The 21,297-nt window shown below is 42.6% G+C and overlaps 1 protein-coding gene across 1 annotated transcript in view; it reads right to left on the bottom strand.

The window, feature by feature from the left end:
- Positions 1–21,297, bottom strand: part of szt2 (SZT2 subunit of KICSTOR complex) — a 104,090-nt gene that overhangs the window by 2,886 nt on the left and 79,907 nt on the right. The window contains exons 59-71 of the mRNA XM_083887663.1: positions 18,420–18,675; positions 17,626–17,705; positions 16,109–16,234; positions 15,070–15,272; positions 13,852–13,948; positions 11,372–11,452; positions 10,389–10,463; positions 6,925–6,990; positions 3,340–3,553; positions 2,552–2,729; positions 2,351–2,473; positions 1,088–1,604; positions 342–452 (exon numbers count right to left, since the gene is read on the bottom strand). Of these exons, the coding sequence (XP_083743789.1) occupies positions 342–452; positions 1,088–1,604; positions 2,351–2,473; positions 2,552–2,729; positions 3,340–3,553; positions 6,925–6,990; positions 10,389–10,463; positions 11,372–11,452; positions 13,852–13,948; positions 15,070–15,272; positions 16,109–16,234; positions 17,626–17,705; positions 18,420–18,675 (2,127 nt within the window). The remainder of the gene's footprint in view (positions 1–341; positions 453–1,087; positions 1,605–2,350; positions 2,474–2,551; positions 2,730–3,339; positions 3,554–6,924; positions 6,991–10,388; positions 10,464–11,371; positions 11,453–13,851; positions 13,949–15,069; positions 15,273–16,108; positions 16,235–17,625; positions 17,706–18,419; positions 18,676–21,297) is intronic.

The following is a 21,297-nucleotide window of genomic DNA, read 5'->3' as shown; positions in this document are numbered from 1 at the left end:
ACACATATATTTATACATATATACATATATATATATATATATATATATACACATATACTGTATATATACATATATATACATATATGTATACATATATACATATATGTATATATATATACACATATACTGTATATATACATATATATACATGTGTATACATATACATATATATATATATACACATATGTGTATACATATGTATATATATATATATATATATATATAAACACTTATTTTAATTGAAGGTTAAGTAGGCATTATTGGTCAAAACATTTAAAATTAAAATAAATCAACAACAAAAACACAGAGAGCGGAAACAAAATGGCCGCCCTCCTCCTCACCAGGTACTGCGTGCCGCTGTCGTCAAAGTGTCGGCAGCTCTGAGGGAAGCGGTTCAGCAGGACTTTGATGAGACTCTGGTACCAGGCCGGACCCATGGTCAGAAAACAGTCCTTCAGAAACAGAACCACCACACGTTAGCATCATCATGAATGGCCGCACACAGGTCACACATCACAGCTGATTCATGTACCATTTACCTCGTACACAAGTCCAACAGTTCTATTGACCGGCTTCAAACTTGGCAGGAGATTAAGTCAGAACACCAGTGAGTCCAGAACCAACTTTGGTCGTATTTGGATTCAAAATTCTACAGATATTCTAATTAATTTGTGTATTTAGCAACGAGCAACTACAAAAAAAAAGAACCAGGACAATCCTGTCAGTTTCCTGTAAAGTCAGAATTCTGAGAATAAAGTCAGAATTCTGAGAATAAAGTCAGAATTCTGAGAATAAAGTCAGAATTTTAAAGTCAGAATTCTGAGAATGAAGTCAGAATTCTGAGTTTTAAAGTTAGAACTCTGAGTTTTAAAGTTAGAACTCTGAGAACAAAGTCAGAATTCTGAGAATGAAGTCAGACTTCTGAGTTTAAAAGTCAGAATTCTGAGAATAAAGTCAGAATTCTGAGAATAAAGTCAGAAATGTGGTCCTAATCCTCTTCCGTAGTTATATGCTCATACAAACTGCTTATAAAAGCTCACATACTGGATCTTTAAAATACAGTGGATAGATGTAAATAGAGTCTCACCAGCTGCGGGTCGATCTCTCCCACTGAGCGACTCTGCACGGCTGCCAGCAGCTCCTCCAGCTCGCTGAACGACAGCTTGGTGAGCTTGAGTTTGTCCAGAGCCAGGTGCTCTCCGTGGAACAGCCTCCTCCACAGGTTGTCCCTGCGGCAGTGACCCATGGCCTGCTCCACGATGGCCTGGATCTGCCTGCGGGCCGACGCCACCTCGTTGTTGAGCAGCGGGAACAGAGAGGACGGGTAGAGCAGCCCCTGAGACTCCGCTCCGCCTCGGGCCAGAGGGTAAAACTCGTTGCCGTCGCTCGGCGCCGAAGCGGCCGCGACTTCAGACGGCGTTTCCTCCCAGATGTCCTGCTCCGCGCCGCGCGACCCGGACGCCTCCGCTCGGTCCGACGGGAGCCGAGCGCCCGGCTCGCCAGGATCCCGGTGGATCTGAGGGAGCTTCCTGAAGCGCCGCATGTCCGCCGTGAGGCGAGGGAAGAGCTCGCGTTGACTGGTCATGATCACGAAGAAACGCAACCTACGCATAAAAAGAGAGGGGATTTAGAAGAATAACATTCACTGATACACTACCGGTCAAAACTACACAATCTTTTTGTGTTTTCTATTAAGAGTCACACTTTTATTCATCAAAAGAGTCTTAATAGAGAATTAATAGAAAAAATAGAAATGACAGAAGAGGATAAGGGCCACACAGTAAAACAATATTTGAGTTCTGACTTTAAACTCAGAATTATGGGTTAAAGTCAGAATTCTGAGAATAAAGCCAGAATTCTGAGTTTAGTTACAATTCTGAGAATAAAGTCCGAATTCTGAGTTTAAAGTCAAAATTTAGAGTTTTAAAGTCCGAATTCTGAGTTTAAAGTTAGAATTCTGAGAATAAAGTCACAATTCTGAGTTTTAAAGTCACAATTCTGAGTTTAAAGTCAGAATTATGAGAATAAAGTCAGAATTCTGAGTTTAAAGTCAGAACTCAGAGAATAAAGTCAGAATTCATAGAATAAAGTCAGAATTCATAGAATAAAGTCAGAATTCTGAGTTTAAAGTATGAATTCAGAGAATAAAGTCAGAATTCTGAGTTTAAAGTCACAATTCTAAGAATAAAGTCAGAACTCTTGAGAATAAAGTCAGAATTCTGAGTTTAAAGTCAGAATTCTGAGTTTAAAGTTTCTAAGTGACCCCAAACCTTTGAACGGTAGTTTAGATCTGTGACAACATCAATACTGATTTTCTACTCTTTTAATGGGTTCATTGTCATCGTCTCACTTCAGCAAATGCCTCTCGCCGTCCGACTGCTCCTCAAACGGAGCCGCGTTGTGGCAAACCACCAGGGACACGTCAAAGTCGTCGTGGTGGTGCAGACCCTCCAGGTCTTTGTAGGAGCCCGAGCTAAAAGCAGGACAGAAAAAAATATAATCCAAGTCGAAATAACATCTCAACAGTTTGGCTATTCCTGTGTGACTGTACCTGTTCCACAGAGCCACGAGAGCGTACTCGTGCAGGTCAGGCGCGCCCTTCTTGCCGTCGGCGGCGAGGGACGTCTTGGACATGCGGAGCGGCTTCATGCCGTAGGTGCCGGCATGGTCGGTGATGTAGTTGTAGAGCTGGTGAGCCGTGATCATCCCCGTGGAGATGGAGAAGCTCCCTGAGGAACAGCAGGAGAACGGTTTGAGACGTTATTTTTGAAAACCAGTAGATGTTTTATTAGGTGCAGCTGATAGAGTGCATGGATATGGAGATATCTCAGAAACTGATGAGGTTTTAGGTTCCTAAACAGAGGGACACATACCAGAAATGGCCAAAATAGGTTGGGAATATGAGGTACGTATGTACTACGTAGCTATTCGCCAAAGTGAAGATGGTCCTACATACGGTCCTTGTGCCTGTGACTGTAAAGGTCACAATCAGGCTGGACTCGCTTAAGCAAAATAGAAGACGTTTTTGTCCAGAGAAGACAGATGTTCAGGTGACCTACATTAACCTGGAGAAACCAGACTCCAGCTATCAGCCACCTACAATTCTGTCCCGAGTTCTCTTCCAAAAAGGAACTACACAGAGGGGAAATCCAACACTCACAGCAGACTGTTTCTCAGGTGACTAATGACCCTCTTTCATTCCTTGACTAAAAACTAGCTTGCCTAGCTCACAGAGGCTAAATACCTGGGTCAGTTTCCGCTGAACTGAAAAAGTCTTCCTTCCCGAGAAACTGCAGCTACACACTGAAATATATCATCGCATTACACCCAAAGGATCACCTTGGATGACGTGATTGCGGCCAAACTTGGGGATGTCCGGGTGATGGGAGATGAAGTCGTCCAGGAAGTCGGTGAGCTGGTAGCCCTGCCGCAGCGTCATGTGGCAGCCGACCAGGTACTGGTGGACGACGCGCAGGTGGAAGTCGTAGCTGAAGGAGTGCACGTGCATCAGGTCGCGCACCTTGTCGCACTCCTCGGTGAAGAGCATGGAGAGCTAAAAACACAGGGATGGACACCAGTCACCAGCAGCACACACACAAAGACCCACGTTTAGACCCGGTAATAACATCCAGCCCGCAGTGATCGGACTGCAGAAGTACAAGTGTTAGCAGCTAGCATTAGTGTCCTTGAGATTGGATCTGGCTTAAGGCCCATTTATGATCCATTTGTGTCCATTTTACGTCCGTCCCAAACGTTATCTCTGTCAGCGCTTTTTTTGTTATGACAGGCATTTCCACAGTACTTCCACTAGAGGGCAGTGCTGAGTGCCAAGTTGCAGGCATCAACAAACATTGAAGGGGTTATTTTATTGTGCTTGATCTGAAATAGAACTGAAACGTAAGTGGATTTCGCTGGGCTGGAATTTAAGACTACTGAGCGTAAAGGTAAAGTAAGGAGCGGCATTTTCAATATCTTCGGATGTCTCCTGCAAGTTTTTTAAAAGCCCGTACATGTACACCACCTCTCAAAAGTTGGGGGTCACTTAGAAATGTCCTTATTTTTGAAGGAAAAGCACTTTGTTTTAAATGAATCTAACATTAAATGAATCAGAAATAATACACTCTATACATTGTAAATATAATTACTACTCTAGCTGCAAACGTCTGGTTTTTAATGGAATATGTACATAGGTGTATAGAGGCCCATTTCCAGTGTTCTAATGGTACATTTTGTTTGCTAGTGGCATTAGAAGGTTATTGGATGATTAGAACACCCTTTAAAACCCTTGTGCAATGATGTTAGCACGGCTGAAAACAGTTTTGCAGGTTTTTTGACAAAAGGGCAAATAAAAATCATTATTTCTAATCTTGTCAATGTCTCGACTACATTTTCTATTAATTTTGCAACTCTTTTGATGAATAAAAGTGTATATAGGCTCTTCTTCGTCATTTTCCTGACCGATTGGACTACTGACTAATTGGTTGCAGTCAGAACTATGCTCAGGCTGGACGTTAATACCAAGTCTAAACAGGGTGATTATGTCTCTTTGTCCCGACTCCAAATCTACAGTCTGGCCCTTTTATTAACAAGCACCCCCCTCTGTTTTAACGATCACAATCTGGCAAATTCAGATTCCCTCAACACTACCTTTGCGATTATCCACGACTGACCCTGATTTGCATATGAAGGCAACGCCTTGTTGTGCTTCCCGAAACTGTGCGCCTTTAATGACCTGCTGCTCGGGCCGTGAGCTTCTTGTAAGCAACTTTGATATCAATCTCCTTCATAGCGGTATCTTATTTAATTAAAACCAACATCAAAGGAGGGGGAGGAACGACAAAAAGCATTAATTGCGAATGCAAATAGCTGCACAGAAAGGCCACGTTCTGTGTAATTAATTCAAGCACAAAAGGAGTTTGGAGGGAGAGCAAAGTACTGCTCTGTGTTTACTTTCATCTGGACCATTTACCTGGAACACATACAAATAGGCTTCATTAAATAAAAGAGGTGAGCGTTAGCGTCTGGAATCTTTTTTCCTGCCTCAACACAAAGACAAGAAGAGGAGTATTTTTGGCACGGAGGTATGAAAAGATAAGACAATAACTTTTCTGTCCCTGGTGGTTGCTCCTGAAGTCTGGCAGACAAATTAAGTGTGACCTTTTCGCCTGTTATGTGATGAGCCAGGAACGCCACGGGGGACTCAAAGATCTCTTTAGCCTCAGAGCCACTACCTTTCCTGCATGTGTCATCCTGACTATCGGGCTAACATTTATTATTCTACTAACCTGTAATCCCCAAATGCTTCATCTCCTTGCTAATTAAACACAACCCTGGTGTAACTTTGACAGGAATAAATTGGTAGGTTGATTTGTGGGTGGTGGGGGGGGGGGGATTAATGACAGTGACTAACATTGATAGGGAGACGCTGTAATCATGAGGTCATATGGGAAAAAGTGAACACAACACAAAGGAAGCTGATCAAAAAAAAAACTGCCACATCCATGGATGTTTCCAGTTTCCAGTTATCCAGTTTTATACACCGACATTATCAGTGTATCAGTTGAATTGACATAATTATTATCACTGACTTTGCTGCATGTGGTATTCAATGGTATTATTCGTCGAATTTCCTAAACGCTAGGAGATGCATTCAACGAACATGCTGAAATGTACCACTTCTGCTGCATTGTACAGTTGTATTAACACACATGAAGTCCAGAAACGGAACACTCGCTGCTGCTACTGCTGCTGCCACCTTGTGTTTTGTTTTGTTTTTGGAGACACAAGAAGCATAACAGCTACGCTATTCAGGTTAAAAAATTAACTCAAGCTCTGCTGGGCACATTAGCGCACGGCGTCAACGTTAACGCATGACGTGTTTCCATGATGACTGACCGGAAAAAGACATGCGTGACGTCACGTTTGCGTTCCGCGGCACCGGAGTCCAGGCACCGTTTACCAGTTAGCTCCGTTAGCTGCGCGAGCTTCTTGAGCACCGTCAGCGCGCCTACAGTCGAACTGAATCTGTCTGTTTATTTAAGGAATAGAGCGTACCTGTGTACTGCTTATGTGTGCCTCTTGTTTTTAAAGTTTAGAGTTACTTTAGAGACTCATTTTGACAATCGGGAGTCACGTAAACATGACGTCACGCACGTCTTTTGCCAGTCAGTCGTCATGGAAACGTGTCATGCGTTTCACACGCGGCACGCTGTAGCTTTAAATTTCACACATGTAAAAGCTGAAGACGACTTACCTGTATCACCAGCCTCTAAAAAAAACCAGATTTTTGACTTTTAATCTGACACCTTAACACTCAGGGAAACCCACATCATTCCATTTGAAGGTCATTATTAGCACAGAACAACTATTTCAGCAGCATCTGGACCAATCAGAAGTGGAAGAAAAAAATACAAAGACTGAGCCCCACTGCTACAAAAGAAGCAAGGAGGAAACACTGTCAGTCTGTCAGAGGGAAAAGGGCAGAAGGGACAAAAGGTTGGTTGCACAGGCACTTAAAGAGAATCACAAGCCGAGATGCCCACGACACCCAAACCAGCAAGCACGGAAATGGACAGCCTTTGGAAAGTCAAGGAGGAAAAAGTAATCACAGGGGGGGCTGGACTTACACCGTCAACCTATCATTTCCCCCCCAACACCTGACTATCGCCCATCCAAACCTGGTAGTTCCTACGCAAGCTGTGAGGTTGTAACATCTGTCGCTCCCCACAGATGTGAAAGCAGAGCTCATTAAACACTGAGACCCATTCATTCCCACAAGAAACACAAAGACAAAGGTACAGTAAGTAGATTTGGAAACAGAGAGAGGGAGAGTGATGGCAGCAAGCAGAGCGGCGGGGAAGGGGTGAAAGCCTGATTGGCGCGAGACACGGGCCCCTCCCCCACTGGAGAATGGCTGGGACATACCGCACAGTCAGATACTGGGGTGGCGTCTGGAAACGGCTTGCAACGAGGTTTGGTGAGGAGGCTGCCCTGATGGAGAGATGACATAAGGTGGGACGAGGCAGACATACACATACACACACACAGATGGGTGAGGACGAAGACTGCATCAACACAACAAAAATATGGTTTCTCATGGTGGGGGGGGGGGGAGCTTTCCGACAGGACCGTGTGGGCTGCATCTCCAGCTCTCCATTACCTGACAGAGTAGAAATAATTTACTAGTGGCTAACTTTGTAGTTCTGCCCTCCAGCCGCACTCCATCTGTTCCTTCTTTTCCTTTGTGGTGTTTCACAGTTTGTTTCTTTCTTGTTGATTTGCCACTGTAGCCGACAGCCACAGGCTGAAGCAGTGCTGGCCTCATGTAATAATAATAATAAAGGGACAGTCAAGAGAAACCGTGGCAAGCCTTGTGTAAAGGTAACTAAGGCCACAGGCCACCTCGGCGACAACAAACCATTTGCTTCCCAGTCAATGGTGGAAACGTCAACTGCTCATTCACATAGAGTGGGGCTAGTCCTGCACAGGTGCTAGCTAATCAAATTACAACGTTAAAGCTCCATCACTGAAAACCAATCCAATCAGAGCCGTTACTGTTAGACAGTGGATGGGCCTGATGTTTGGAGCTTCAGGCGGCTAACGGAAGTTAGCAGAGCAGAGACCAAGAAGGCTGACTTTGCAGCACGAGTTAAAAGCTAAAGCTAAAACGAGCTAAAATCATAAAATGTGATCTGATTAGCTCTGCCTCACAGAGCAGGAATGGATCCAGAATTAAGTTTTTTTGTCAACGCTTGATGAATGAGAAGCTTTTCAGTTCCACCTCGTCAACGCGAGGCCTCCTTAACCTGATGGGACATAGCAAACCCATCAAAGTCAGATCACCATCACTTCAGCAACATTATTAGCCGCTCTTGCTATGAAGTTGACTATCAGCCTCCAACACAGGAGTCAGCTAAACACCAGGTTCATGTGAGAACGACCTCTAACCAAAATATGCTGCAGTGATTCTTCTTCTTCTTTGGAGTTTAACGGGAAATCTGTATCCATAAAGTTGAATTCCTGCCATCGTCTGGAATTAGAAAACTCCTGCATTAACCCAGTATCACATTCTTCTCCTTACCTCAGCCCCATTATCTCCTTTCGTCAGCCTCATTATCTCCTCTCCTCAGCCCCATCCTCAGCCTCATCTTCCCCTCCTCATCTTCATCCTCTTCTTTCCTCAGCCTCATCGTCTCCTTTCCTCATCTTCATCACCTCATTTCCTCAGCTTCATCCTTTTTATCCTCAGCCTCATCTTCTCCTATTCCTATCCTCAGCCTCATAATCGCCTTTCCTCAGTCTCATCCTCTTCCCATCCTCAGCTCCACCATCTCCTTTCTTCAGCCTCATCCTCATCACCTCCTCTCCTCAGCCTCATCCTTTTTATCCTCAGCCTCATCCTTTTTATCCTCAGCCTCATCTTCTCCTTTCCTCAGCCTCATCCTCATAATCTCCTCTCCTCAGCCACTTCTCATCCTCAGCCCCACCTTCTCCTTTCCTCAGCTTCACCATCTCCTCTCCTCAGCCTCATCCTCTTTTTATCCACAGCCTCATCCTCTCCTCAGCCTCATCTTCTCCTTTCCACAGTCTCATCCTCTCCTCATCATCTCGTTTCCTCAGTCTCATCCTCTCCTCAGCCTCTTCTCATCCTCAGGCCCACCATCTCCTTTCTTCAGCCTCATCCTCTCCTCATCCTCATCTCTTCTCAGCCTCATTCTCTCCTTTCCTCATCCTCTTCTCTCCTCAGTCTCATCCTCTCCTCAGCCTCATCTTCTTCCTCTTCCTCTTCTATAATGTAGTTAAACAGTGCCTAGCCAGCAGATACTGTATGTTCACATCAGTAAAGATCAGGCCTTTAATGCAGAGATGCAGGGTCATCATTCAGTCACAATCAGTCAGTCATGTTGCATTGAACCACATATAATAAAACAATTGATTCTCATGGAATAACAGAAGACCTACATGAAACTCAAGAGGCCACACGACACCAAACCCCACCCCACCTCACCGTATGTCTGAAAGCTTGAATTTCTTGGACTCACACTTCAGGTTGAACAAAATCATTAAATATGTTTCTCAGAAAAGTCACAGAGGAGACGACATATATTCCTACTACAACGAGGTAATTTTTCAGCTGTTTTTCTCTGCAGAAACCGACTCATCACGAATGCATGAGAGGAGTGAGATTTTGTCCTGGCAAAGATCAAGCTGAAGCCACACTGGACAGACTCACACTCACTCTCTCTCCAAAGACAGTCAAAGTCAGTGGGTTGTTCCTGGTCGGAGGCTTTCAGTTATTTATACTGTGTGTGTTGTGGGATTGTATTTTTTGGTGTAGAATGAATTAGCCCCTCCCTGTGCTGTGATTGCTGTGAAATCCTCTGTGAAACTCTCCCACATCGCGGTCACGACGGAGTAAAAAGCCTGTGAACTCGGCTTTAAGCAGATGAAGACTTCCATGTAAATGTGTGGTTTCTCACTCGCACACACACACACCCACACCCACACCCACACCCACACCCACACCCACACACACACACACACACACACACACACACACACACACACACACACACACACACACACACACACACACACTTGCCTGAGTGCACAGATAACACACACTGGCATAAACCCCCGCCCAAATAGCATCTTATCTTATTGTGAAGGACATAATTGTTATCTTTCCCCCTTTTGTGTGTCTCACTCTCCACTTTTGAAGGACTGGCCACTTTCATATTTGCTCGTTTTGAATGTAGTTGGAGCACAAACTGACAAATTAATATGTATATATATATAAGTATATCTCCAGTGGTTCCTCAGTGATTCTCTCAGTGTAGTCTATTTTGTTTGATTTGCTTTATGTTTTGGTAAGGGAGGGAGTGATAAGTGGCTTTGTATAATCCTGCGAAGCAATCCCAGTTACATAACTATGTATGAAAAGTGCTATTGATTGAATAAATAATGTCGTGCTTTTTAGCTGTGTGGGTTAAAGGCAGGGCAGGGAGGTGTGAAAGTGCTGGAGAGGACGGCACTTGACATTATCCTTTCCTTCCATAAAGACAGCGCTTCATCACCCGTCTGAGAGCAAAGACACAAGAATCCCTCAGAAAACACTAATATAAGACAGATTATAGTAAGCCATTAAACGCACCACAGAAGTGACCTAAAAGAAGCACATAATATACGTGCATGGTCGACATTATCTGAGACACTAATGCTATATGACAAGGTTACAACGAGACTTCTGAGTAAACACGCATTCGTCTCCACGGTGAGGAGTTCAGCTGTATTGAAATCTTCTAATTGTCTCCCATTTCAATCCCAGAGGAAATAGGCAGCGCTCAGTGTTGCGTATCCCCCGGCAACGACAACGACAACGTATTTACCTGGGAGTTGACTGTCTGGCCCATGGGAATGCGGGAACACTCCAGCGCATACTGCTTCACACAGAAGTAACAGCCCTGGTGGAGAAGAAAGGAAACATGCAAAACGTTATAAACACAGAGTAAAACAGTGTTTCCTTTCAGTGACAGTTACCTTTCAAACCTTTATTCATGGTTAATCAGATTACCTGACTGAGTCTTCATGGTTAATCGGATTACCTGACTGGGTCTTCATGGTTAATCAGATTACCTGACTGAGTCTTCATGGTTAATCAGATTACCTGACTGAGTCTTCATGGTTAATCAGATTACCTGACTGAGTCTCAGATTATCTGACTGAGTCTTTGTGGTTAATCAGATTACCTGACTGAGTTTTCATGGTGAATCAGATTACCTGACTGAGTCTCAGATTACCTGACTGAGTCTTCATTGTTAATCCGATTACCTGACCGAGTCTCAGATTATCTGACCGAGTCTACATTGTTAATCAGATTACCTGACTGGGTCTTCATGGTTAATCATATTACCTGACTGAGTCTTCATGGTTAATCAGATTACCTGACTGTCTTCATTGTTAATCCGATTACCTGACTGAGTCTCAGATTATCTGACTGGGTCTTCATTGTTAATCCGATTACCTGACTGGGTCTTCATGGTTAATCAGATTAACTGACTGAGTCTTCGTGGTTAACTAGATTACGTGACCGAGTCTTCATGGTTAATCAGATTACCTGACTGAGTTTTCATGGTTAATCAAATTACTTGACTGAGTCTTCTAATCAGATTAAAATCTGGCAACACCATTGGGTAAACAAAAACTAGTAATTGGGAAGTTGGAATTTCCGAGTTTCTTGTAACGCTCAATTGGAATGTGCCCTGCTGGAAAAGTTGGAGTAACTTCACAAACACGGACATAGGATCCAAAGATGACAATATTAAAAATACCCTGCTACATTTAGCACTCATTTGGAGCGAAACCTTCTCACCTGAAAAGCCAGTTCCATCAGCACGATCCCTCCCGGCAGCGCCCTCTGCAGGTGATATGCAGTGGTGCCCGCTGCTACGGCCTGAAATGTGAAATTTACAATTACAATTTTGATGATTTGTTATTCAAATTAGCTCTGAAGACGACTTACGTTAAATGCTAACTGATAAAACGCAAAACTCGTGATTCGTGCTAGTTTAGCTTGTGTTATTTAAAAAAATAATGTACAAAATTATCATTTGAACTGGCGTTTTTTTCCCCTGCAAGTTGGATGTGACTCAACTTTACACAAGTGCTGCTGCTGCCTCCAGCAAACCAATACTCTTGCACACGAAGTGCAAGACCAATGCTGACAAAAGCTCTCACCTTCTCCAGCCTACTCACCTGTTATATAACAGGGACAAAGAAAAAGAGGCAATGGCATCAATACACCCTGGGGTGAACTCGAGTTTTGTAAGGACAGGGAGCCTTTACAAGGAGAAGGTGTTTATTAATGTGTAGTATTTCTGCATTAACGTGTACAACCTACAAGGTTTTATATTTTAGGTTATGTGTGGGTTTTTTTTTTGAGTGGTCAACAATGTTAACAGCATTCTTTAACGCCATAGAATTCAGTATTTCTATCCAATTCTATTTCTATTCATTTGAGTTTTACATAAGGTTTGCCTTTGAAATTGGCCAAAAAATGTTCCTCTGTGCTTTAGAATGCCAAGGCTCGTCCTGCAATTATTTCACAATAAAAACCTTTGTGAAGTCAGTATACAGGGAAGATAAATGCTACAGCGCTTTTACTTTAAAGCGAGTACAGGACGTGCCGACAGTTGGCCAGTGCCACACAATTTAAACAACGCTATTTGTTTTGTGTTGCACGCAACTTAAGAAAAATTAACTTAGGGTTAACTCTTTATATTTTGATGTTGCAGATTATAAACACACAATCCAACCATGACCTTCCATCACAATGTGGGGTGAAGGTCCTCTGATATCCTGGTGTCACTTATCAGGCTTAAAAACAGGCTTTATATCAAAAATAATATAAACAGATTCCGAATTCAGACGTGAGTTTTAGGGGAGCATCGCCTCTTGAGAGAGTTGTTGAAAGTATCTGTGTGAACTTCTGGTACACACCACCTCTCAGTGATGTTAGCAGCTTTGAAAAGGTTACCACTGCAGGACCAAAAACACAAACACACATTTCTTAAAGGCCCTGCAGGGAATTCACCACCACAGTCATTTCTCATTACTACAGCATGAACATTGGTGTAGTTGGAAGCCTGAGTCTGATTTACTTGGAAAAAGGAGCGACCAGCATGTATACAGAATGCTCAGTTACATTACAATACAATACATACAATACCAATGAGTATTTTACTAATGACACTTCCACTTATGTTCATCCACATCCACAATGACTTCCTGTGCTGAGAACCAACTTAAAAAAGAACCACTTTATTTTATTTTTTTAAAGATTTATGTTGAAGCAAAACAGTCAACTTTAAGCTAACTTTGACATTATGTAACATAAAGCTTGACAATTATCTTTAAGATGAATAGTCAACTTGAGGATAACTGTCACGTAACATAACATGAAGCTAAACAATTAGGTTTAAGCTAAACTGTTAACTCTATGCTGTTACTTTACGTAACATAAAGCTAAACAGTTGTAATGCTATATGCAATATGTATGCTAAAGGATTAAATGTAAACTAACTATTACATCATGCAACAAAAATCTAAACAATGATGTTTAAGCTTAACAGTTAACTTTAAGCTGTTTGTTAAATAACATAAAGCTAAACAATTGTGTGAGCTAAATGGTTAACATTAAGCTAATTGTTACGTAACATAACATCAGGCTAAATAATTACGTTTAAGCTTAACATTGAGCTAAACAGTTAACTTTAAGCTAATTGTTACATAACAAAGCTAAACAATTGTGTGAGCTAAGAGGTTAACTTTAATCTAATTGTTACATAACATAAAGCTAAAAAATTACGTGTGAGCTAAATGGTTAACTTGAAGCTAATTGTTAGGTAACATAACACAAAGCTAAAAAGCTACTTCAACCTTAAGCCGAACAATTGCTTCTGCTAAACATTAAGTTACACACTTGTTTAAGCTAACTGTTCCGTCATGTAACATAAAGCCTAAAAGCTACTTTTCAGCTAAACATTAGGCTGAACAATTGCCTCTGCTAAATATAAAGCGAAACAGTTATGTTTAAGCGAACAGTAAAGTTTCAGCAAACTGTTACAACTGCTACTATTAATCTCGCCTTCTATGAAACTTAATAAGGTACATGTGTATGTTTCCAGAAGTGAAAAAGAAGGTTTAAAAGCAAAAAAAAAAAAAGGGCACAGAATTGTTGTTGTATCTTTGGGGAACAGTAAATGTAAAAAGATACGCTTGAATGTGTTTTATGTCATTGTTACATTACCACAGCCAGAATAAGACTTCTTCGTCTCTGGGGTGAACACTAACCTTAGGGCTGTCCTCGCTCTTCTGTTTTACGTAAGAAAAAGACATCCTTCCTTCAGAGGACATTGAGTTCAGCATGGCGGCACGGGCCCGGGCGGTGCTGGAAGAGATCGGGAGTGGGGTGGGGTCGGAGAACAGGTCAGTTAAGAGTCTGGTCAAACCAGCAAGGCCAAGGCCCAGAGGCTAATGGACCACCTACTGGACCAGATTGTCTGAGTCTGAGCCTGAGCCTGGAAAGTGACAGGCAGCAGCAGAGACTGACATATGCCCGGCTTCTTCTCTGCTTTCATCAGCCAGTGGGCGGCAGAGCAGAGGTCAGAGATCAGATGAGGATCAAGACACACATGATGACTAATGGATGAACGCTGCTCACTACGGGAGACTAAGGGGCTGGCGGAGGGGCAGAGATAACGCGATGATTTATTAAGTTCCACACAAACGACTGAGCAGCTAGATGAGGAAAACATACGTGTGCGCCCATTAACTAAAGGAATTGTCAGGAAATTCACTTTTATTTGGTGTCATCTCTTCATTTTGGAAAATCTAAATATTCTACAACAGGAGTCCACCTGTGAAATCCACATCTTGTGTATATATATGCATATATATTAGTGCTGGGCACTTACGCATGGCGTGTTTCCATGACAACTGCCTGGAAAAAGACGCGTGATGTCATGTTTACATGCTGTGGCACCAGAGTCCAGGCACCGTTTACCAGTTAGCTCCGTTAGTGCGCCTACAGTCGAACTGGAGCGGTCTGTTTATTCAACGAAAAATAGCTAGCGGTGTTAGTACCTGTGTACTGCGTATGTGTGCCTCTGTTTTTAAAGTTTAGCGTTACTTTAGAGACTCATTTTAACAATCGGGAGTCACGTTAACATGACGTCATGTGCGTCTTTTTCCGGTCAGTCGTCATGGAAACCCAGCATGTGTTAATGTTGGCGCCGTTAACGTGCCTAATATATACACTAATATATATAAAAAACCCTTTGGCTCTTTATTACTGCAGTGCATAGAAAATAATTGAATGTAAGTATTTTTACTTATCTACTAGTGTTAGTGTTTAAAATGCAGGACGTGTCCCTGCTTCACAGTATTGCTTTCAAATGGATTCAAGTCGAGTGCTGCTCAAGCCGTATGAAAATGATCCTTCATTTCAAACACAGAAAAATACCCACTGGCAAAAAAAACAGGCTATGGATGCATATGCAAAATACAGACCTGCGAGCTGGAGACTGAGGCCGGACCTGGACCAAAATGAAGCCCATGCTCTGCAGGTACTGGACGTACTGCTGGAGGAAGGTGTTGCAGATCTCCTGCAGCCAGGGCTCCTCTTTCACTCGGCTGGGCAGCATGTCGGCGGAATCGGTGCTGTAGCTCCTGTCCCGACCTGACGCTGTGGAGTCACTGGAGCGATGGCGTTTCTGCGCGTCACAAAACATTCAGCATTCATTGAACTGAACACCTCGGCTAGATATAACTAGAGTGGTGATAGTCGACGACTACTAATGCTCCGCGCCATGCGCCCACATTTTTATGCCAATTTTAAAGCAAAATTTGCATAGGCAATGAAGGCCACTTTGGACATGTGGTGTGCAGCTGTGACCTTGGAAAGTACGTCAAGGTCACCCATCTTCGAACTTATTCAAGATACTTGAAATAGGCATCCACAGTGCCAGTTTGGCAGCAATACAATAAATATTTGTCAAGTTATCGCGTTGACAATGTTGAAAAGTGCCGGTTTTTGGCTATTTTTCAAGTTTCAAGTGCATCTGTGACCTTAAAAAGTAGGTCAAGGTCACCCATCTTCGAACTTGTCCAAGATACTTGTAAGAGGCATGGACAGTGCCAGTTTGACATCAATATGTCGAATATTTGTCAAGTGATCGTGTTGACAAGCTTGTAAAGTGCCGTTTACACATTTCTCACATTTCCCTGCAAAAAAAACCGTAAAAATTCACGAAAAATTCAAAAAAAGGTTTTTGGACAAAACGAAAAAAATACCTGGAGATATTCACCCACTAAACAATCCTGCAAAATGTGAAGGACGTACGCGCACAGGAAGGTATTCATTTTAATCCAGACGGACGGAACGGTGCAAACGATATATGCTCCGTGTCGCTCGTCGAGCGCGGAGCATAAAAACTGAATCTCTTCAAGTGCACTGAGCACAGTTGAGTGTTCAGACGTACAACCAAAGGCCTGTTGTTCTTAGTAAACTACTAAGTTTAGGCTGCTATGTTATTTTTCCTTGAGGTACCTTCACTGGAGGCAGAGCAGCCTGTTCCTCTTGGATCTGCTTGCGGAAGAGCGGGTCAAAGAGCAGAGGGGTGGCACAGTAGTGGACCAGCCTGGATGACTGCTTCAGGGTCTCCAGGTCTGCAGCCTGTTCCACACATACAGTACATGGTTAACTGTCACAAACAGAATAATAACACGATGATACAGCATCAGTTGAACTGCGTACCTGTCATATTTAAGGATTCAGCAGATGTAGCACATCCAGTAGGAGCAAGAACAAAAAGCTTGACATTCAAATGCAAACCTGAGTTTGATGCAGATACGTCACATCTAATAATTAATTTAGTTCATCCGGTGTCGCACACAAAAAAAACCCAAATGCCATGAGAAATGGCTGCGAGGCCTGCTGCACCTGGGTCAGACTAGTCTTTCTTTTTTTTTTTTTTTTGAATGAGCCTGATTTAGTCTGCTGCGTGGGCGTCTGTTGAAATACCAAATTTGTAAATTTAATGTCACCACGTAACCTCTCTTGAGATGTCACCGTGGCAGACAGAAACCTTTTTAATTAGCTCCGAAATTCCCCACTGAGGAAACAGGGCGACGCTAAATGATTTCCCACAGGAGTGAACCATAATCCTGGCTCTTTAAAAAAAAACACAGAGTGTAGTGAGAGGCTTCATTCCCCCATGATTTGTCAGGTCCCATTAGTTATATTTGATATTAAGCTACTTTCACACTACAGGAATTAATACTCAATTCCGACGCCCCGGTCAGATCCAATTTGTTGTTAGACTATTCAAATTATTTTTTTTTAATGTGTCCAATATCTAACACCACTTCAAATTTGCCACCCGCTTTCAGTGCAGTGCCACAGTGGATTTCAACAGCGCTGATGCTAATGTATGAGATCACATTCCTGAAGCTGCATTTTATAATCACATATGTCACTGTCTTGTGTAATAATGTCGAAAACTTCATACATGGCATTCAATGACATGATTAATGTCTACTATACATCGGTCTTCCCAGCCAATCCAACGATACATCATAACATCTGCATTCATATCGACTCTCTAACTCTGGCTCCTTCCGAGATAGCAAGAAACTTGGATGTCATGATTGATGACCAGTTGACCTTTACAGATCATGTTGCTTCTGTCACCCGGTCATGTCGCTTTGCACTAGTCAATATAATAGAAATCAGACCATGCCCAAGTCAACAGGCTACCCAGCTCCTAGTACTGTTTATCTTTGGTCATTGACTACTGCAACGCCCGGCTAACAAGGCCCCCCAACCTGTGTTGTGAAACCACTATAGATGGTCCAGAATGCACCAGTGCGTCTGGTCTTCAATCAGCCTAAATGGACCCATGTCTCGATGGAGAAAATTGTATATCCTGTGTCCTAAAGTTTATTTGACCTTGTAGCTTAATGAGTGAAGTGTTTTCCTCACCTGTGGTTCTCTACATCATTACTGTACAGTACTCTACATTTCAGATTTTAACATTTAAAACAAACACTTCTGTCGTGACTTACTGAGATGGGCATGTTGGACTGCGCTGACCTCTGCTGCCACGTCACAAACAGGTTCTCTATCTTCATCTGTTTCTCCATTTCTGTCAACACAAAGGTCAAAGAGAAGCCATTACACCTCCAACCCAGTGTGGAGTTGGATGAAAACAAGTAAATAAATTATACTAATTAATTTTTTTTTGCATTATGTTATGCAACAATTATCTTAAAGTTAACTGTTTAGCGTTAACATAATTGTTTAGCCTAATGTTATGTAACAGTTAGCTTAAAGTTAACGGTTTAGCTCAAACATAATTATTTAGCCTAATGTTACGTAACAGTTAACTTTAAGTTAACGGTTTAGCTCACTGTTTAGCTTAAACAAAATTGTTTAGCCTAATATTACATAACAGCTAGCTTAAAGTCAACTGTTTAGCGCAATGTTTAGCTTAAAAAATAATTGTTTAGCCTAACGTTACGTAAAGGTGAGCTTTAAGTTAAATGTTTAGCTTAAACATAATTATTTTGCCTAATGCTGTTACATAACAATTAGCTTAAAGTTAACCATTTAGCTCACACAATTATTTAGCTTTATGTTATGAATGTATCAATTAGCTTAAAGTTAACTGTTTAGCTTAATGCTACATACCAGTTAGCTTAACGTTAACTGTTTAGCTCAATGTTTAGCTTAAAAATAATTATTTTGCCTAATGGTAACAATTAGCTTAAATTTAACCATTTAGCTGACACATAATTGTTTAGCTTTATGTTATGTGAGAAGTTGCTGTAGTAGTGGTAATAGTAGGAGGAGGATTCACCTCTTCGCTCAGCAGCTTTGATGTCCAAGAGTTGGCCGCCATGTCGTGCCACCACATCCCCCTCCATCAGGGGTCGGATGGTGCACACGTCCCTCAGAGCCTCGTCAAAGGGCAGCAGCTCAGAGGGGAAATGGAGGGGAGCAAGAATTCGCCCGGAGCTGCTCAGCCGGCCCTGTTCTTTACTGGGCAGAGGAGGAACGGCGCTGCGCAGCAACGCGTCAGGTTCCATGGAGGGGCTGAGGAACTGGTTTGGATCCTGGAAAAGACACAACAATTTTAAAAGTGAAGTTAACCCTTAAGAGATCCTAGGGACATTTTGTGAGATTCCGTTTTTTTTATTTTCAAGCCATTTTGAATTTGTCCCTGGCAGCAAAAAATGTACTCTTGCTGAAATTCCCAAAATATAATGAATATTTGATAAGTATAATTTAGACTGAAGTAGTTTTAAAAGATGGAAAAAAATATCGATTTTTGCCAACTGTGCTCAGGGACACCTAATGGCAAAAATCGATATTTTTTTCCATCTTGAATCTGTAAGGATATTAAATGACGTCTTAAGGGTTAAAAACTAATTATGGATTCACCTGCATCATTATTTCATCATCATTAGTCTTTATCTGCAAGATATTTAAAACATATACACATATGTGAAATGTGAAAATTCTGCAAATATGTTTGGGGACCCTGAAAAAAATCTCCCACGACCCATCTATGGGCCCCCAACCCAGTTTTCTGGCAATGACTTTTAGATTGAAGAATCATCCAAGACATTTTAGGAGAAAATTCAGGTTACATTTACATAAATGACTCGAATCAACTTCCCGTTCCCATTCCCATTCCACTGCTTTATAGTGCAGCTTTACTCTTAGGCTGGACTCTTAGAGGGGGGGGGGGGGGTTGTTAGCCTCATAAAAAAATGTCTCATTCCACTGACAGCATGGCAGCTGGCATCAACACGAGTGAGCTCCTGACTCCTCTCTGTGAGTGATTGCTCCACGGGTAAAACAGAGCTGAAATCAAAACCATCACAACACAGTCGTCGTCTTTGATTTATGTGCGAGTGTGGCCATTTGGTGAGACGAGGTTATGGATGTTGTTGTTGTGGGCATGGAGTGGAAATGGCTTGGGCGTGAACATAACACGTGTTTTAGTCACCGCTAACCAACAGACGTAGAGAAAAGTGTGTAGATTAAGGGCACTATTTGGAAGGGATTAGTTTTACATGGGTAGGTGGAGTGTAATAATCGATCGCGCAATGTGAAAATCAATATCCCAGGGCAAATATTGCTATTTTAATTAACAAATTAAAGCGCTCTAAAACCTGACGGGCATGGAGGTAACCAAGCACCAGTCAACTCTGAGAGCTCTAAATTTTCTGGAAAACACAGTTTATCGCTCCAAGAAGCTTGATGTCGTTTCCTGTGGCCATCAAATCTAAAGAGGCGTGACTACAGGTATCATTCTTACAAGCTAAGAAGCTCTGTGTGTTTGATTTGTCGATATAATTCACCGTTTAAAAGCACTGCATCTCGTATTTACACAGCGTCAAGTATAAGCCAGTGTGGTCCTAAAATCCTCAAGTCCAGGTGACAACGGTAGCTGTCACAACCTCCCAAAGCCAATTTAGGGGGCATCATCTTTCGCCAAAGGTGCTTCCACTAAGTGCTGAGTGGAAGGCTCTGAATATTAATGTGGTCACTGTTTAATTTTTTAAGAAATGTGCCATTTTTTTTGCTTTTGTCACAACCGAGGGAAGAGACGACGAATATGTGGGGGGACGGTTTTAAAAGATTTAGCACGAGCAAAACAAAATGTTTTTAAAAAAAAAAAAACTTCTGAAAACTTTCCGAGTGTGTGCACGCATCAGGCCTCGGGTCATCGAAGCATTAGTGTGTGCATGGTGAGCTTCAACAGTCGACTGATACAGATCTCACGCTGCCGTGACCTGTGGCGACGGCCACGACGGACACACAGAAAGAGAGTTTCTGGTTTATATTCAAACACTGTGAATTCACTGCATCGTACATTTAGTGCTGATTGGTATTATTAATAATTTTTTTTACGAGCAGGAATTGTTCGTATTATGCCCTGCTTGCTTGTTGACAGGAACTTTTGGGGGCGAGTTTGTTCAGTGGAGCAGCTCTGGACCCAGATGCCCCCACTGTGGCAGAGTGGCCGTGCCATGCCCACAGGCTGCAGGGTCAAACTGTGCGCTGGTGCTGCCTCTGCTTCCCATCAGGACCGTGACAGATGAAGCTCTGTTCAGGCAAAATTTTATGCCGCTCTGACTCTGCCTTCTGTCTGCGCTCATTAGTAATGCAGTGATGAAGAGCCAGGGCCGTCGGAGGGGAAAGGGAAAAACTTTCTTTCTATTATTTTTTGAGTTTTGTAATTGGCCATGGGAGGCGGGCTAAAAGGGCATGTGGCGGAGTCCGTCTTTGCTCCAACAAATCAACACTCCTGCATGTCCCACACAACAATGCATGACATTTTTTCTGTAAAATGTAAAACCGACCACACCGCACGCTTAATGGCAACATCGCCATGACTGGACTGACCCGGTAAGAGAGCCCCGAGGCAGGAATTCACTGCAGCGCCCCTATTGACCCATCCACCCCCATGCACTCCCTTCCACCTACTCATTTAACACATTCTGGATGTGATTCCTGTGCTGTAACACAAGCTTGACAAAGGTTTTTTTTTCCAGCACGTCTCACTTTGAATCAACACAAATGTCATCAATGAGCCCTTTTGCACTTTGCACTGACGCACAGATGTTCTCGGGAAGAGCCCACGCAGTTTGCGCACACCGAGACCTTCCACTTGACCCTCATTACATTAATTCAGACTCTTGCTTCAGAGGTGGTATGTGTTACTA

The sequence above is a fragment of the Microchirus variegatus genome (assembly GCF_963457635.1).
Source record: "Microchirus variegatus genome assembly, chromosome: 4".
NCBI lineage: Eukaryota > Metazoa > Chordata > Actinopteri > Pleuronectiformes > Soleidae > Microchirus > Microchirus variegatus.
The sequence above is the reverse complement of the archived record's forward strand: the minus strand, read 5'-3'. Positions and strand labels throughout refer to the sequence as shown.